This window comes from Herpailurus yagouaroundi, unplaced genomic scaffold (assembly GCF_014898765.1).
Source record: "Herpailurus yagouaroundi ecotype Mexico unplaced genomic scaffold, PumYag 159, whole genome shotgun sequence".
Taxonomy (NCBI): domain Eukaryota; kingdom Metazoa; phylum Chordata; class Mammalia; order Carnivora; family Felidae; genus Herpailurus; species Herpailurus yagouaroundi.
The window spans coordinates 26928016-26947986 of NW_024412400.1; the positions used below are offsets into that span (position 1 = coordinate 26928016).

Below are 19971 nucleotides of genomic sequence, written 5' to 3' on the forward strand. Positions count from 1 at the left end.
ATATAGTACACACGCATCAGAATGGCTAAACTTTTTAAAAACTGACAACACCAAGTGCTGGTAAGGATGTGGGCAATTGGGAATCTCACAGGACTTTGTATACTGGGGGAGGAGTTATTAAAGACAATGGATCGATCAGAGAAAGAATTCAGTACAATATATCGAGAAATATAAGTGGTATACATTGAAGATAACTATTTAAACAGCAGAGGAATTTACATACGAAGACAACGTTGTTGATTAAGTGACGTCTTCTGATAATAGCCTGATAACCTGAGAGTTTTGAAACAGCTTCAGATTATGTAATCAAAAACAAAAACTATCCATAAATTAAAAAAATAAGAAACACTAGTTCAAATGCAAAGACCTTTCAGTCATCTATATATGATGCCCAAAAATTTACTTGGGATATTGCTATAAGATTGCCATTCACTTTGGTCAGAATCCCCCCTAATTGTTAAATTGTCTGTTTGATTACATAAGACTTTCAAAAGAAACTGAATAATGTAAAAGGTTTTTTTGTTTGTTTTTTGTTTTTAATGTTCAGTGACTTAGAGATGGCTGAAAATTCAACCCTCTGGAACTTTTGTGATAGGCTGTTTGCCACTATACTAATTTTAGATAGTTTTTTAATGCATGGTAATTCTTCCTAGCCACTTGGGAATCTCGAATCGAAGACAACACTCTGAGCTTTTTCACATGTGGTTTTTGTGGGTTACTATTTCAGGAAAATTTGGAGAGCAAGATTGGATACGTAGAATCCACATATGATCAGATTATTCATAGAATACATACAAATGGCCCAAATTCCTTACAATCTGTGCCTATTCAGTCAACTGCTGATCAAATGGAAGCTAGTTTGTCTGTTGGGAATTTCCCATTTTTAAAAATCTCATGTAATCTCATGTGATGTTGGGGAGAAAACTCAATTAGATCATTTCAGCTACAGTTTAGTGAGGTTCGTCATTCTAAAGAATATCATTGTTAGAAGTCCACGTTTTATCAGTTTGTGTTAGATGACGCTCTTTGGTCCAGTTGCATAGGAAGAAATTGACAGACTGGACAATTCATATTCGGACTGACCAAACAGGGGAGCTGACGTTTGGACGTTGGTGTGGCTGCCAGGCGGGTGACACGTAGGTCCACGCCTGCTCCGCCCACTCCCTCCTTACGGGGTTTGTAGGTCTGTATGGTGGTTGGGGCACTGTACTCTTTTAGTGGGAGCGACCCAGTGGAGCCCAGGTTGAGGTGCAGAAGAAGGCACAGCGGTGCACCTGCCCACTGGCATCTTCAGCTGTCTCCTCTCCCCACATTGCTGGGAAGTGAAAATGAAAACGAAAGGGAGGGAGGCATGGAGGTAGGAGCTGACCCAGTGATGGGAAGCACATAAGCTGGGGCTGAAAGCTTGAGATTTAGAAAATACCCAAATACTAATTTCAGAATTAAATTTCTGCGTGTATAAGTTCTTGAGTTCTTTGAGAAGGATGGCATTGAAAATCCTGGAGGAAGAGGAGGTGTTCACACAGGGAAGTCAGATGAGTAAACAGAGGCTTCAATGGCTGCTAAGAGGTTCAGAGCACACACAAGCTTTTAAAACGATAAGGGACAGAAAACTAGCCAAAATGATGAAATGGAAGATTTCTCCTCAAAAGAAATTCCAGGAAGTAGTGACAGCTAACAAACTGATCAAAAATGATTTAAGCAATATAACAGAACAAGAATTTAGAATAATAGTCATAAAAATAATTGCTGGGCTTGAAAAAAGCATAGAGGACAGCAGAGAATCTATTGCTACAGAGATCGAGGGACTAAAAACTAGCCATGATGAATTTAAAAATGCTATAAATGAGGTGCAAAATAAAATGGAGGCAGCCACAGTGCAGGTTGAAGAGGCAGAGGGGAGATTGGGTGAATTAGAAGATAAAATTTTGGAAAAAGAGGAAGCTGAGAAAAAGAGAAAAAAAAAATCCAGGAGTATGAGGGGAGAAATAGAGAACTAAGTGATGCAATCAAATGGAACAATATCCGTATCATAGGAATTCCAGAAGAAGAAGAGAGAGAGAGAGGGGCTGAAGTTGTACTTGAACAAATCGTAGCTGAGAACTTCCCTGATCTGGGGAGGGAAACAGGCATTGAAATCCAAGAGGCACAGAGAACTCCCTTCAGACGTAACTTGAATCGATCTTCTGCACGACATATCATAGTGAAACTGGCAAAATACAGGGATAAAGAGAGAATTCGGAAAGCAGCTAGGGATAAACAGGCCTTAACATACAAAGGTAGACACATAAAGGTAATAGCAGACCTATCTATTGAAACTTGGCAGGCGAGAAAGGAATGGCAGGAAATCTTCAATGTGATGAACAGGGAAAATACGCAGGCAAGAATCCTTTATCCAGAAAACCTGTCATCCAGAATAGAAGGAGAGATCACGGTTTTCCCAAACAAACAAAAACTGAAGGAATTCATCACCACTAAACCAGCCCTATCAGAGATCCTAAGGGGGACTCTGTGAGTGAAATGTTGCAAGGACCACAAAGTACCAGAAATACCACTACAAGCATGAAACCTACAGATATCACACTCTAAACCCATATCTTTCTATAATAACACTGAATATAAATGGGCTAAATGCTCCAACCAAAAGACACAGGGTATCAGAATGGATAAAAACACAAGACCTATCTATTTGCTGTCTACAAGAGACTCATTTTAGACCTGAGGACACCTTCAGATTGAAAGTGAGGAGATGGAGAACTCTCTATCATGCTACTGGAAGTCAAAAGAAAGCTGGAGTAGCCATACTTATATCGGACAAACTAGACTTTAAAGTAAAGGCTGTAACAAGAGATGAAGAAGGGCATTATATAATAATTACAGGGTCTATCCATCAGGAAGAGCTAACAATTATAAATGTCTATGCACTGAATTCAGAAGGCCCCAAATACGTAAAACAGTCACAAACATAAGCAACCTTATTGATAAGAATGTGGTAATTGCAGGAGACTTTAATACTGCATTTACAACAATGGATAGATGATCTAGCCAGACTGACCAAACAATGGGTCCACATGCAAACTAGGATGCTCTATTCTATAGAATGTGCTAGTGTATGACTTTTAAAATGTCATCTCTTCAATTAAATAGTTCGGAGTTGGATCACAATAAGTTGTGTTACATCCAATGGAATAAAATTTTGGATTTTACATTACCATTCTTTTCCTATTTTCACCAAAATACAATTCTCTAATATTGTATTTAAGTTACACTCCTCTTGGAGAATTTAACAGACAAATATTTAGACTTAAAAATAAAACAGAAAATGTAGAATACAATCTTTGGCTTTGGTATGTGGGGAAGAGAAGTAATTTTTCACATAAATTCTGGTAATCTTAGTTATAAAGTAAATTCTAAACTCATCTTCTTTGCTCTCTTAGCCTATAAACTCTGTGAGTGTATAGACTATTTGTTTAAAAATCTTTCTAAGCATCTGGAACAATGACACCTCCCTGTTGGTGATCTCAAATTACTTATTGATTGATGAAGGTAATCTGGGCTGCTATCAGCCAAACAGCCCAACAGCTGGCACTCAGCAGGACTGGATAATTCTTGTCCCCTCTCAGTTTACTGACTGAATTGACTCGCTCAATTGATTATCCTAGCACCATGGCGATACTGCTCTATTGGTGGTCCTAACTACCCACGAAAAACTTTCAGTTTGGCCTGCTAAGGATACTAGCCCACAACATCTGCCTGTTTTCAGTGAGTTCCTGCTGGACTGTTTGTGTAAATACTGGACAAAATGCGAGATTCCAGAATTTTCTGAAAATTGGAAAAGTAGGAATGACCGTATGGGGCTAGAAGGCTTACCAGGCATCCAAGAGGACAAAGAGGGAACGGGTGGCAGGTACAGTCCTCAGCGTTCCCCGGTGTACTTATTTTCTTGTGGCAGAACCCATTACAAACGTCTGCCTTCTCCCAAAAGTAGGGAGAGTAAAAATCTACCGACCCTCAAGTATAGACTTAACATAAACCCCAGGAAAGAAGAACAAAAGTTAAGAGACAAGAAATGTATGGTGAGCGCTTGCTTCCCCACATACACATTCACCTTAGGTCCCCACTCTCTACTGACAATGCAGAGCACAGGAGGAAAAGAAATCACGTGTAAGCCATTTGTAACGTTTTCCTGTTGATGCTTTCAAATGGATTGGACTTCTCTTGTCAATTTTTGGTGGGGGCGGGCAGTGGGCAGTGAGTAAATATGTTATAGACAGTTACCTTTTTAAGGAGAAATATTCAAAAGTGTTCTGTTTTCTGGTTTTTAGGGAGTTCCTGGATTTGACAGCACAATAGAAGGACCCAAGGGCTTGAAAGGAGAACGTGGAAGACAAGTAATTATGTGGGCATTTGAGAGTAACCTTGTTAGGATGTGACCTACTTGATACAGAAAGAATATTTTTAGGAGCACAAATATGTTTTCCTCCTCCTTATCTGCTACTCGAGGACTCCAGAAACGCACTCTTGTTCTTCTGAATTTGGGGTGATGGGCTTCACTAAGCCCTATCCTTGAGGTCTTCATTTATGAATGCAAATGTCTAAGCTCTAACATAAATGTAGGTCTAGCTGATAGAAAAACTAATCAATGAGTTGTTAGCCTTCCCAGGGTCCAGAAGTCACATACCCTAAGAAGACATCCTATTACTCATAGTTCCTGATAAAAAGGAAAAGATCTAGTAGATCCATACAGCCCATACTCTCAAGATAAGTCTCTTGGGATTAATTTCATGAAACCTCAGAGATCATAATTGGATCATCTTGCCTTGTTTCTCAGACTTTTAAAAATAATTATCTGGAAAATGCGTTTCTCTGGATCTTCTTGATGAGAAAGTTCCCTTGGTGACTTCACTTGGGAGGAGACGTCTGATAGGGTGGAAAGAACTTTACTTTGGGGAGGGGCCCAGGTCCTGTTTCAATACTCTGTGCCTTACCAGCTCTGTGGCCTTGGGCCACTTTGTGTAAACCTCAATTTTCTCTTCTACAAACTAGGATCAATAGCCTACTGATGATGTAACCTGCCACATCATAAACCAGCATATGCTATTTGCCGTTTTTACTAAGTGATAAAGGTTAAGTCTCACACATCTCCTTATAAACTCATAATTTCTCCTTCATTTTCTCTTTTGGGAAGACTTAGGAGTATTGTGAGGTTTTTTCACCTAAGGATGTTAATCTACAGAGGTTGACAAAACAGAACACGAAGTCCAAAGGTAGAAATCCAAACCAGCTTGACACATGGCATGCTTCAGTTAGCCACTCTGTGGCAACACAGTGAGGATCGTTTGATTTAAATACTCGGTAACTTGTACCCCAAACACAAGTTATACAGTGGTGATGAACAGACGAAGCCATGCATTAGCATTTTGTCCTGTAGTTCCTCATTGCCCACATAGACGTATGGTTTATAACCAGTGGGAGCACTCCAAAGGGAGAATAACTCTCTAGTTGGTGTGTACCCATCCACCCTCCCTGGAGCACAAGCTGATGTTGAAGAGGAAGTGTGTCAGGGCTGTGTAATTATTGTAACCCATCTGTCTATTCATTTGACAGGGTAGAAGAGGCTGGCCAGGCCCCCCTGGAACACCAGGCTCCAGAAGAAAGACAGTAAGAGCCGTTCTATACAAGGAGACCCACTGCTCCGGTAGCCCATACTGTTATAAAAATGGCTGATTGTGGGTAGTGGGGCGCACGACCGTGAGGAAACTTGGGAAACCTCTGAGAACAGAGCTGGCAAAGCGCTTGTGGAAAGCCCCCGAAGCTGAGGCAGGAAGGTGCTGGCTGCGGGGAAAATTACCAATCAGGAGAAAAGGCTGAGGCAAAGAGAGTGAGAGGACAGCCCGCTAGGGGAAGGGTGGTGAAAGTTTGGCCCACTCACTCTGCTAGCTGAGGGTGCCAGTGATGTCATTTTAAGTCCAAAACTCTATTCCTCTGCTGAATTTTATGGCTCGTTAGGAAAGTGAGTCCTGGCATAAGTCCTCTGTCTTTACTTCCACACTCTGTGCCTTGTAAAGATGTGTGTTCCAAGACACAAAAATATTTCTTTGGTGGAGTAAAATAGCTCTATGAACTTCTCAGAAAAATACAATGCATAATAAATACAGTATGCTAAACTGGTTTTTATTTGTGCTCAATTTTAAAACCTGTGTGTATGTATATGCATATTTATGTGTATATATGTGTGTGTGTGTATATGTATATACACACACACACACACACACATATATGTAATATTAATTGAGATATAGCCAATATATAACCTATTAGCTTCAGGTGTATAACATGATTTGATATGTATATGTGGTTGTGAAATAATCACTACCTTAAGTCTGGTTAACATTTATCACCATATGGTGTTGCCAGTTTTTCCTTGTGCTGAAAACTTTTAAGATTGATCTACTCTCTTGGCGGCTTTCAAATATACAATGCAGTATTATTAACTGCAGTCCCCCATGTTGTACATTATATCCCTATGACTTCTTTATAAACGGAAGTTTATACCTTTTGACCACTTTACCCATTTCATCCACCCACCACCCCTTAATTCTGGCAACTGCCAATCTGTTCGCTGTGTCTAAGAGTTAAGTTTTTGGAGGTTTTTGGTTTCTTTTCTGTTTTTGCTTTTTTAAGACTCCACATATTACCAGGACCATATGGTATTTGTCTTTCTCTAACTTATTTCATCTAGTATAATGCCTTCAGGGTCCATCCATATTGTCACAAATGGCAACTCTCCTTTTTTTTTTTTGGTTGAATAAAATATTCCATTTTGTATATATACCACATTTTCTTTTTCCATCAATGGACCACTTAGGTTGCCTCCATGTCTTGGCTATTGTAAGTAATGTGGTGAACTCAGGGATGCAGATATCTTTTTTGGTTAGTGTTTTCATTTCCTTTGGATATATACCCAGAAGTGGAATTGCTGGATCATAAGATAGCTCTAAGTTTAATTTTTTGAGGAACTTCCATACTATCTAAATACTAAGAATGAAATTGCTGATTTAACATTTTGGGGTCTTTTTTACTTATTTTGTTTGGTTGTATTTTTTTCAGTGAGTACTTTTTAAAAAAAGATTCTGTGCCTGACTTCTTGAAAGAGCACAGAAATTATAAATGAAAATTTTTATCCAATAAGAAGAGATAACTTCAATAAAATACACTTAAATGCCTAGACTGGGTTCTAAATTAGACTTGTCTTTTTTCTTTTGAAGCATTTCCTTTCCATTCTTAGTTATCTAGCTTTCTCCAATTCCTTCCACCTTCGTTCTCAATTATTTGGGCTATTTATCGAACACAAATAAAAACTGGTTTGATATATTGAATTTATTATGCATTGCATTTTTTGAGCAGAAGTTCATAGAACTAGCTATTATACTTCATCAAGAAAATATTTTTGTAGCTTGAAACACACTCCTCTTCTTCGCCAGGCAGAGAAAATGGAAGTGAAAATAGAAGTTACATTTAAAATGTGCAGAATTTGGTTGCTGGGAAAGTACTTTACTGCTGTGTTAATGCACCTACAGATAAAGAAATACATTTGCTATTCATTTCCCTTTCTAAAAGGGTGTAGCCAGCTTACATACCCTGGAAAAATATTTTGAACTTAAAGAATATCATCCAAGATTTCCTGGCATGGGAAATGAACTTTTATTGTTTTGTAGACACTATAGTCTCACTAGAGGCTAACATAGAATCACCATATATTATTTAAACTGCATAGCTCCTGAGAAATATGGCCCTGTCTTGGGTTATAGATTCAGCAATGTCATTAAGGAGTAAAATTAGGGCTTCCAACTAAAGATAGCAAAGTCAAGGTGTTTTTTTTTACTATTCTGTTTTGTGCAACTTACCAAAAAGAGCACAACTTAAAAAGAGATTAACAAAGAATGACCACAACTTCAAGCCACACGTGATGGCAAATATTGGCCAATTCTTTTTAAATCTAGATCCTAATGAGGGGAGGCTTTGGAAAGCTGATAAGCTGAAGCAGGGATCAGGTTTCTCTGAAAGTAGCTTCCAGGTTTTGAGAAGATTAGGGAATATACATAGAAGCAGTGTAGCAGAGGAGGCAGAAATCATGGGAAACTGAAGCATATTTCATTTTTATTTTTTTAATGTGAAATTTATTGTAAAATTGGTTTCCATACAACACCCAGTGCTCATCCCAACGGGTGCCCTCCTCAGTACCCATCACCCAGTTTCCCCTCCCTCCCGCCCCCCCATCAGCCCTCAGTTTGTTCTCAGCTTTTAATAGTAACATAAGCATATTTCATTTTTAATATCTATAACCAGCAGTCTGGGCCATGGAGGCTATAAAGACTGAAGAAATGGTGACTATAACAATACAGAGAGGTATGATTTGAGGGGTTTTATGTGAGCTCCATGAATCTCTTAAATGCCCACATTTGAAGGAAAAGGGTAGCCATGAGGTAGAAGAAATGCTTCATGATGAGAAAGGGTTTGATTCAACATACCTATATCAAAGCTACTGACCTAGGTTCAGCTACACCACATACAGGTATTCAGTAAATAGGTGGCCCTTATCAAAAGTGATTAATAATCAAAAATATTAATCTTCATTATGAAATGATTACAAATTAAGACCTACGCATAGTAAGAAGAGGAAAATGACATGAGCAAAGGACAAACAAACCCTCATTAGAAGGGGAACTATTCAAGGGAAAGGTAGAACACCTCTGGCAAATAGTTCTCTAAAGTCTGAAAAAAACTAAGGCAATATGATTACTCTAAAAAAGCCTAAAGAACTGACAGGATGATGGAAAGTGAAGAAAGTAAGCTGCTAGTGTTTGGGGAGCAATGAAAGTCTAAGATAGGTTATAAGCAACAAACAAATTAGAATAAATAAGATTGAATACAATTGGGCATATGGTAATCAGGAAGCCACAGAAGCTGTGATAGAGGTAGACAGTGGAGAGCCAACAGTGAGGAGTAATATAATTTGTATTACTAAGGTAAACAGATGAATGTAAAAAATATTCAGAAGTATAATAAAAAGAATTTTTTTGTAAAACGCTCAAATATGGAGGTGTTTGAAAGGCATACTCTGACTCAGAAAAAAAAAATGGATACAAAAACAGGAACACTGAGCTACATCTTAGTGAAATTGCCAAACTGCTTATGTAAAGAAAGAATCAGGAGAATTTCCAAGCAGGAAAAATAGAAAACTCAGTCTGTCTTCAGCCTTCTTCACAACATTTGGGGCCAAAAAGGAGAGCAGTAGAATAGCTACAGAGTTCTTTTTTTTTTTTTTTTTCAACACTTATTCATTTTTGAGAGACAGAGTGTGAGTGGGAGAGGGGAAGAGAGAGAGACAGACAGACAGACACAGAATCTGAAGCAGGCTCCAGGCTCTGAGCTGTCAGCACAGAGCCCAACGCAGGGTTCGAACTCAGACTGTGAGATCATGGCCTGAGCTGAAGTTGGACGCTTAACCAACTGAGCCACCCAGGTGTCCCATAGAATAGCTACAGAGTTCTGAAGGAAATCCAGGGGTCCAAGATTTTTATGCCCACCTAAGTTGGCCTGTGAACATACAAGTAATTAACATGATAAAGCCTTTAAAACTACAAGTAGCATAGCCCCCATTTATTTTGTTTTTCTATTAAATTCAAGTAAAATTAAATGTAAGATTTTAATTTTAGAATAGCATAAATACCATGATCCCTCTTTAATCAAAAGTACTACTATTTAGAACTCTGTAAATGCATAAAAAGATGTAAGGAGGGGCAACTGGCTCAATCAGTTAAGTGTCCAACTTCAGCTCAGGTCATGATCTCATGGTTCATGGTTTGAGCCCCATGTCAGGTTCTGTGTTGACAGCTCGGAGCCTGGAGCCGGCTTCGGATTCTGTGTCTCCCTCTCTTTCTGCCCCTCTCCTGCTCGCGATCTGACTCTGTCTCTCAAAAACGAATAAACATTAAAAAAAAAATTTTTTTTAAGATGTAAGCCATCATGATTACCAAATGTTAATAATAGTCATATCTAGATGGAGGATTTTGGATGACTTAAATTTTTATTCTTTTTTTCTGCATTTGAATATTTACATATCTGTATGTATCATTTCTGTAACAGTAAAGTCATTATCATCCTTTCAGAAGGAAGAAAAATCTATACCACTGACTGAAGAATTCTAAAATGTAGGTAGATAGCAGGCATTGAGGACTTCTTGGTGCAACAGGATTCTGCTGAACTGAGAAGTGATTGGAGGATGGTCAGGGGTAGAGTGTGGCATGCAGGGAAATAACAGCACTTGACCAAATCTGGCCTTGATTCATGTGACAAACATTTACTGAACACCTACAACGTACCAACAACTCCACTAACCACTAGAGCAACAAAATCAAATAAGACCTAATCCTTGCTCTCAAGGAACCTAGAATCATGTTATGGATTCTATAGATGGTGTCTCAACCTACTGTTGACATTGGACCAGACGATTCTTTGTTGTGGGAAGCTATTTTGTGCATTGTGGGATGTTTAGTATTCTCCCTGGCCACTAGGTGCCCGTAGGACCCCTAACTTGTGACAGTGAAGACCATCTCCAGACATTGCCAAATGTTCCCAGAGAAGGGGGTTTGCTAAATCCCCATGTTGCGGTTTGAAACCACCGTTGTAGAGGGGGACAGACCTGCAGGGGTGATAAGCTGTCACTGGTGCTCTGCCAGCAGTCTGTAACGGATTGGATTGGGGTAGGGGTCCAGAGTAGGATCAGGGCCAGAAAGCCACAGTGCTGGGGGCAGGGAGGCAGGAATGGGAGACTGGCTCTTTCTGAGCGCAGATCTACTGAGAATTAGAACAGATCCTGGTGCCATGGATAATGAGAAGCAACTGTAGCCTCAAACTAAAACATGGCCTTCAGTCCTATTCCATCTAGAGGGCTGTTATGCTGTGCCCTTTTCATCTCTCTTGGCACTTCTGTAGAGGCAGCTTGAAGTGCCCCCAGGCAGTCATTCGTCATTGTGAATGAGTGTTTGCCATTAATGTTCAGTATTAATGTGATATTTCGCCATTAAAAATACCCTGATTTTTTTCCCCGGGGATTGTGTCTCAAATCAGTCCATATCTATCTGAGAAAGTGGGCTCAGCTAAACTACCAAAGCCAGGCTAGGTGGGACCAACAAGACTGAGTATCCTGTTCTGGGTCTTCTTACTCCCAGGATGTCTTTGGGGATATTTTCTTTCTTGCTGTGTTCATTCACGTTTCCTTTCACAGGTAAGTTCGGCTGTCTGGATGTGTTACCACATAACTGCAAGCCCATGGGCCAACATTAAGACATTTTGGGATTTAATCTTCCCCATTTAAAACATTAAAAATTTTAAAGCAAAATTGTGGAATTATCTCCCCTATTTCCTTGTTTTCTTTTTTAAAAAAAAATTTTTAATGTAAAATTTATTGTCCAATTGGTTTCCATGTAACACCCAGTGCTCATCACCCACCCTCCCCTCCCTCCCACCCACCATCAACCCTCAGTTTATTCTCAGTTTTCAAGAGTCTCTTATCGTTTGGCTCTCTCCCTCTCTAACTTTTTTTTTCCCTTCCCCTCCCCCATGGTCTTCTGTTAAGTTTCTCAGGATCCACATAAGAGTGAAAACATATGGTATCTGTCTTTCTCTGTGTGGCTTATTTCACTTAGCATCACACTCTCCAGTTCCATCCACGTTGCTACAAAGGGCCATATTTCATTCTTTCTCATTGCCACGTAGTACTCCATTGTGTATATAAACCACAACTCCTTTATCCATTCATCAGTTGATGGACATTTAGGCTCTTTCCATAATTTGGCTATTGTTGAGAGTGCTGCTCTAAACATTGGGGTACAAGTGCCCCTATGCATCAGCACTCCTGTATCCCTTGGGTAAATTCCTGGCAGTGCTATTGCTGGGTCATAGGGTAGATCTATTTTTAATTTTTTGAGGAACCTCCACACTGTTTTCCAGAGCGGCTGCACCAATTTGCATTCCCACCAACAGTGCAAGAGGGTTCCCATTTCTCCACATCCTCTCCAGCATCTACAGTCTCCTGATTTGTTCATTTTAGCCACTCTGACTGGTGTGAGGTGGTATCTGAGTGTGGTTTTGATTTGTATTTCCCTGATGAGGAGTGACGTTGAGCATCTTTTCATGTGCCTGTTGGCCATCTGGATGTCTTCTTTGGAGAAGTGTCTATTCATGTTTTCTGCCCATTTCTTCACTGGATTATTTGTGTTTGTTTATTTTTGAGAGAGAGAGAGAGTACGAGTGGGAGAGGGGCAGAGAAAGAGGGAGGGAGGGAAGGATACACAGAATTGGAAGCAGGCTCCAGGCTCTGAGCTATCAGCACAGAGCCCGACGTGGGGCTCAAACTGACGAACCGTGAGATCATGACCTGAGCTGAAGTCGGATGCTCACCCATCTGAGCCACCCAGGTGCCCCCCCTCCTTTTTTTTGTTTCAGTCTCTCACACCTACCCAAGGCATCTCAAACCCATGACTTCCATTTAAAGTTTAAATCCCAGGGGTGCCTGGGTGGCCCAGTCAGTTAGGCGTCTGACTTCACCTCAGGTCATAATCTCGCGGTTGGTCGGTTTGAGCCCCACGTAGGGCTCTGTGCTGACAGCTCAGAGCCTGGAGCCTGCTTCGGATTCCGTGTCTCCCTCTCTCTCTGCCCCTCCCCTACTTGCATTCTATCTCTCTCTGTCTCTCAAAAATAAAATGTTAAAAATTTTTTAAATAAAGTTTAAATCCCAAATAGCCACTAATGAAAGTGCTAGATGATTACTTCTAGAGATGTTTCCATGATGTGCATGAATGGTAGATGAAAATCTTTATCCTCTGTCAGGCTTCTAAACTCCTGCCTAGGACCAGAAGTCATTTTTGCTTACTACTACTCACCCCAGTGCCTCTAAGGAGCAGGAGCTCAATGTTGAGATGACTAATTTTAATCAAGCTCTTTCAAAGTTGAACCTTAAAGACACAGACACCAAATGTTTATTGATGTTATTTCAAACACTGTGACCACGGACCAGAGAAAAATTTTTGGATGTAAAGTCCTGTTTCATATCCCTTAAATCATATAGGATGCTCTTTATTTTGACTGAATGTAGGTTCAAGTTGTGCCTGCCACACCCAGATCTATCCACTTATAGCCCAAATCCGGCCATGTACATTTCCTGCTTTAAGAGTGCCAGTAGTTTCTGCTAAATGGAGTATGAACCCTTCAGTTAAGTAACCCTACTACTCCCCTCTCTTCTGACACCTCTGTCCTAGAAATGCCACCATAAATACACTTCCTATTTTCCTGCCTCTACTTCATTACTTAGAAAGTAATACCCTTTACTAGAAAGAGTTGTTTCATTTTCTTCTACCTGTGAAACTCCTATACATTCTGTGAAACTCAGATCAAAAATATCTTCTAGGGCACATGGCTGGCTTAGTCAGTAGAGCATGTGACTCTTTAATATTAGGGTCATGAATTTAAGCCTCACATTAGTATAGAGATTACTTACATAAACTTAAAATCTTCTTCAGGGCGCCTGGGTGACTCAGTTGGCTAAGCATCCAACTTTGGCTCAGGTCATGATCTCGCAGTCTGAGTTAGAGCCCTGGGTTGAACTCTGTGCTGACAGCTCAGAGCCTGGAGCCTGCTTTGGATTCTGTGTCTCCCTTTCTCTCTGCCCCTCCCCCACTCGTGCACTGTCTTTCTCTCTCTCCAAAATAAACATTAAAAATTTTTTAATTACAAAAAAATCTTGTAGGAATATTTTCCTAATCTGACAAACTGGATATAATTGCTTTGTCCGAAACCCATATTTCCATCTTCCCCTTTCTTATGGCATTTGCCATACTATACATTGTAAATATTGTAATATTTATCTCTTCACCCTCCCCAAATCCAAAGTATGAGCATCCTCTGAGGTCACAAACTGTGTGTGTGTAATCTTTATGGTTCCCATTCAATATGCTTTGTGGGTAGTAGATGATTGGTAGATATTTTTCTGAATGAGACTGAAGTGCATTAAACCAGATCAGATAAACTCTTGTACTAAAGGAGTGGAGACAATTTCTTTTCCTCCTGATGGAGAGGATTTAGACTCTCCTCTCAACATGACTCATTAGAGTTTTAAAGAAATGGGTCTCCATTTCTCCAGATATACACAGTCTGTTTCCTAGATAACAATAGAAGTTAACTGAAATGTGATTGGAAGAATTTAAAGTCTGGCCTCACATTGAATTTTGATCTGAATCTCTCAAGTTTCCATCAAGAAAATGTTGTCTGATATTTACTGAATTTTGCAAATCTTGGTGTCAATTTTGCTATAACTTTGAGATCATAAGTTAGACAATAAAATGCCTCTGTGTGATTTACAGATCTATAATATGTTGATCTGAAATATACCCAGACCCTAATCTTATATATGAAAGTATTAGGAAAATTTCACTTGATTGTGTAGTGCTATTATTTTAATTTAATTTCATTAGCATACTGAATTGAGAATTTTTGAAAGCTTGGGATGATTCTTTAATTTTTAACAGGTAAGCATATTGTTTGGCTTTTTGGGTAAAGGGGTATAAAATTAGTCTGGCTATCTTTAGATTCTGAAATTATAATAAAGTTCATGGAGTCAATTCTCCCAGCTTTTTCTCTGGCTTCCTGCCTTTTGGCTACTACACTCTTGATTTTTGGGTTGTTAGTACTTTGGAAAAGTGAAAAGAAATTAAATTTGAATCAATCAATTTTGGAGCTTGTGACCAGTTCTAGTAATAGTTTAGGGAAGGGCAAATTATTGACCACAATCTGTTCTAAGTATGTACAGATTTCAGTTGTCTATTATTTTTTATTACCTATTGCCCTAGGATAAAAATTCAAAGTTGGCAGGATGCCTGGGTGGCTCAGTCTGTTGAGTGTCTGACTCTTGATTTCGGCTCAGGTCATGATCCCAGGGTCATGGGATCGAGTCCTGTGTCGGGCTCCACACTGAGCATGGAGTCTGCTTAATACTATCTTTCTCTCTGCCCGTTTCCCCCACTGCTCCCATGTGCATGCTCTCACTCTCTCAAAAAAAAAAAAAAAAAATTAAAAATGAAATTCAGAGTTGGCAACATTTTACTGTCATGGTGCAGTGGATAATTAAATGTTTTAAGCAATATGTGAGAACTTAAAAAAAAATGCCTTAGCGTGTTTATTACTAATTTAAATTAAATATAGAAAGCGTTTTTTTTTCAGAGTTAATGGTATCTAACTTTCCTCCTACTTTAGGCAGCTCATGGTCGAAGGGGACATACAGGCCCACAGGTACAGTGATTTTTTTTTTTTTCCTTAACTCCAAATGATAAGGATTCTGTGTCCAGTCAAGGAGTAATAAAGGCTCTGGGAAATCTCTTTCAAGACTAAAGTTTTTCACTTTTTGATGATATTGGTTTTGGAATAAAATACTAGAAAACTTTTAGGCTACAATTTCAAAAACTCAAATCTTAAGATGAAAATTTGACCATTCTAATCAAAGATTGTAAAAATCAATGATAAGACACTAGTTGGCCCAAATACTGTTAAATTTAACTTTGTTCAGGTATCAAGTACAAACTAGTAACTCAGTTGAGTAATCTTTCCTTTTAGATTTTTGTTCGGTTGACTCTGGAATCTTACAATTTATATAAACCCTTTTTAAAATGAGAGTACTGTGAAACTCTAATACAAATTGGACATTCTGAGTGTTTTGTTCAAAACTTGACCATACCAAATATCATATCCTATCTTCTTTGTACATGTTAGTGATGTATTATACATGTCATCTATAAGATTTATGAAAAATAAATTATGACTTGGAATTTATAAAATTCAAGAAAAACACATTCTCAGGTTGAAAATACAATGAGGATAAACAATAAATCCACTCTCGGTCACATCATGGTAAAACTCTGGAATGCTAAAGAAAACATCTTAAACACTACCGGAGAGAAAAGGCATTTTTATCCATGAGAAGGGTAACAAATTATATTGCAGCAGACTTGTGTTCAGCAATAAAATATTCAAGAAAGCAAAGTAATATTTTACAGGTGCAGAAGAAAAATAGCTGTTAATCTAGAATTCTATACCTAGCTAAAGTATGAATAAATATATAGACGTTTTCAGATGAAGACTAAGAGAGTTTACCATCCACAGACATCACTCCATTCCACACACACATTTCAAGGTTAGACTTCAACAAAAAGGAGAGGAAAACCAGAATAATGGCATGAAAAGAATGAAATGAGGCTGGGGAAAGTGTTGAGAAATTTCCTCTTTTTTTTTTTCAACGTTTATTTATTTTTGGGACAGAGAGAGACAGAGCATGAACGGGGGAGGGGCAGAGAGAGAGGGAGACACAGAATCGGAAACAGGCTCCAGGCTCTGAGCCATCAGCCCAGAGCCTGACGCGGGGCTCGAACTCACGGACCGCGAGATCGTGACCTGGCTGAAGTCGGACGCTTAACCGACTGTGCCACCCAGGCGCCCCGAGAAATTTCCTCTTTATGAGATCTAGGAAAAAGCATTAATTAGCAGGGGACCTCTAATCACATCTCATTGTGTAACAATTGAGGCGTAAATTTAGGCTATTTCAATAGTTGACTAAATTAAGCCTTTTAATCCTTTTTTTTTTTTTTTTTTTTTTTTGGAACTCTTATCTTTGGCAGAGTTCAAGAGCAATGTGAAGATAATGCTTAACTTTGATTCATAGATATTTAATCTATTTGAATATAAATATAATGTTGTAAGATTTCCAGAGACTTATTAAGAAAATGTGAAGTAAATTGTGAGTTTTTTCAGGCCAAACGCCCAAGTTAGATATATTAGAAATGTTACAGAAAAAAAAGGAGTATGTAAGTGTGCATATGTATAAAGACTGAAAGCAAATGTACCAACATAGTAGCCTTGGTTATCTCTGGTTTATAAGATTGTAGAAGAGTTTTATTTCTTTATTTGTATTCTCCCTTATATTTTCCAAAGATCCTGCACTGTATTGTGATTGAAACTATACAATGTTGTACATGAAGAAAGAAGACAAAATTCTCAGGAAACAGTGTTAACAGGTTGATTTCTCTCTCACCACAGGGGAAAACAGGCATCCCAGGCCCAGATGGACTTGAAGGCTCATGGGGACTTAAGGGCCCTCAGGTACATATCAGTACTAAACATAATGTGACAACATGAAGAATCTGGAGATTTGATGGAATTCATCAAACCTCTTTGCAGAATTACAGATGCTTAAAGTGTTTTCAAAGTAATAAAGTAAGGAAGCGACACAGTCTTGACTTGACCAGCATTTAGTCTCCTTTATTTTGTGCCTCAAGAGGTGAAAAGAGAATGAACATGCTGGATAGGGTCCCCGTGCAATAACTCCAAGCTAGCTGGGATGTTCTAGGGAGACCTTAAGCCAAAGAAAATGTTGAGCCTCAAACTGGGAATTTTGGTCAATGTAGCACAGTAAGAGCTCAGTGTTACATATTTGGACTCCTGTGTTGTAGAAAAGTTGGCTCTACTCTAGGAAAGAATTGTTCCAAATACAGCTGAAGTCTTCAGGGTGTTCTATAGCATGGCACTCAGCCTGTCTTTCTTGTTCACTTCCCCCAGAGAGCTGCCTCCAGCACTTTTTCCTTTCTGAGGAAGAGCCCATGGTTGGCTCTTACACTGATCACATGAGGGGAAAGGAAGCATGTGCCAAAATGTAGCCTGAAATAATTCTGAAAAGGGAAAGGAAGTCCTAGAAAATGCTGAGATGAAAGAAAAGAGGTCAGAGTATAGAAAGTTAGAACTTATTTTTTCTCAAACTTGGCTTTGAAATCTTGAGAAATAATTTTGCTGTTTGGCAAATGCAGAACAAGCAATGGTTCTATAATTTTTCAAGGTTTTAATCCACATAGTTTTAAAAAATTAACAATTGTATGTTGGCACCATGGTGCATGAAAGTTGGGCAAAATATCCTTAGACATCAGATGAAAAATTTTGTCCACATTTTTACCAAGACTTGAGAGCGGTAAACAATCTGCCCCCTTGGACCTCTATCTCTTCTGAGCTTGATTGCTTTTTTCTGTTTTTCTTGCCAACTGAGGAAAGTTCACTTGTCTTATCTTGAAGTGAGAAATATTTGCCACTGGGGTTGTGGGGAAGCATTTCAGTAGATTGGCTGGCTTTATTTCATGCTAAACAAGTAATACAACAACATCCCTTCTTCTACTCTTTCTTCATGACAAAATTTAAAAGGGGATGGAAAAGCCAAAAACAGCATGAAGGTTTATCTGCCTAATGTATGGAGGCCATGATTAACAGGCAATATAATATTTTACAAGTAGAAATATCCAAATTTCACCTTACCACATGCTGTATCTTATGACCAGTCTTCAGTGTGATTATTGAATTGAAAACTTATTTTAATGTTTCATTTTCAGATTACATAATTAAGGATCATTTTCTTTATCACATAAGAAATAAATGCATTTGGAGTCTAAAGATGCTTAGGATAATCAGAAAGCAATACTGAAATATTCAACTGTTGAGTATTTATTCAGTTGACTGTAAATGCCCAACTGCCGAAATTGCAGATTGGACCCTTGTATACATGCACAGAGGGGACACTCACAGATCAAGACAGAGCCAAGGGCATGGGTAGAGTTCTCTTTCCAGTTTCTGTCCACGTGACTGACTTATCATGTCCATATTTAATATTCAAGTTATTATTCAAGTGTTCTCTTTTAGAAAGCAAATAATGCTTTAATTCTCTACATGTAGGGTCCCAGAGGAGAGACTGGTATGAAAGGAGAAAAAGGAGGTCTGGGAATTAAAGGTCCTCAGGTATGTAATGAGAGAAAGGGACTACACCTGGCTTTGATCTTGGCTTTAATGTGGATGTCCTTGCAGTGTCTTTTCTTCAGAAGGAGCTATTCATTGCCTGTGAACCAGCAAAGGTTTGACTTCCGCGTTCAGTGTGGTGGCCACATTGCATTGCGTTCCCTACCTTGCCGGATGGGCTGTCATTCTGTCAGACCCAGAGGTGGAGATGGCTTCTAGCCCTCTTTGCCTCAGCAGCTCAGCGGTTACTTTGAGGTTAAGAATTCCTCCTCAGTAGAAATTGGGTCATGCCACTCCTCTGATCTCAATCGTTAGGGGCTTCCCGTTGCATCCAGGATACAACCTACTTCAGTGATCCTCAACCTAGACACATGTCCTAATCTCCTGGGAAGATTGTAAAACACTCCACCATCTGGAACCCTCTTCACATCATTTAAATCAGAATCTCTGGAGGTAAGGACAGGGTACCAGTAACTTTGAATTCTCCCCAGGTGATTCTAACAGACACACCCTGTGATGGGACTGACTTTCCCACATCACTTCTCCAACTTCAAAGTGCCTAAGAATCACCTGGACAACTTTTTAAACTGCAGATACAGATCGGAAGGTCTGGGGTGGGGCCCGAGATTCTACACTTCCAGTGAACTCCCAGGTGATACCGATGCTGCTGGTTCCCAGACCACACTTTGAGTAGAAAGGCCCTACCTGATCTGGCCATTGCCTCACTGCTATTATAGTATATATGTGTTTAGCTTGTTGTCTCCTCTTGTAGACTTTAATCTCTCTGAGGTCCAGAATTTTGTCTTGCGTATATCCCAGAGCCTAAAACAACAGGGCTGCCACACAGTGGAGCTCAACATGTATTTATATAATGAATCAATTAGTAAATGAATGAATGAGACACAGTTGGGACTTGCACTTGGATAATGGGATAAAGGGGATCCGTTACTTTGTGTCCATTAGGCAATGGTCCAACATGTAAGTGGGTGTGTTCATCATCAAAATGGTTAAGCTATTTGCATAAACCTGTATCTCATGACACAGTATTTTAAAGCATATGAATAACTACTCGTGAGGATATTTGTTCCCAAT

At 39.2% G+C, this 19971-nt stretch overlaps 1 protein-coding gene across 1 annotated transcript in view; it reads left to right on the forward strand.

Moving 5' to 3' along the window:
* Positions 1–19971, forward strand: part of COL6A6 (collagen type VI alpha 6 chain) — a 169662-nt gene that overhangs the window by 82893 nt on the left and 66798 nt on the right. The window contains exons 19-23 of the mRNA XM_040480168.1: positions 4326–4391; positions 5608–5661; positions 15313–15348; positions 17146–17208; positions 18820–18882. Coding sequence (XP_040336102.1) covers positions 4326–4391; positions 5608–5661; positions 15313–15348; positions 17146–17208; positions 18820–18882 — 282 coding nt within the window. The remainder of the gene's footprint in view (positions 1–4325; positions 4392–5607; positions 5662–15312; positions 15349–17145; positions 17209–18819; positions 18883–19971) is intronic.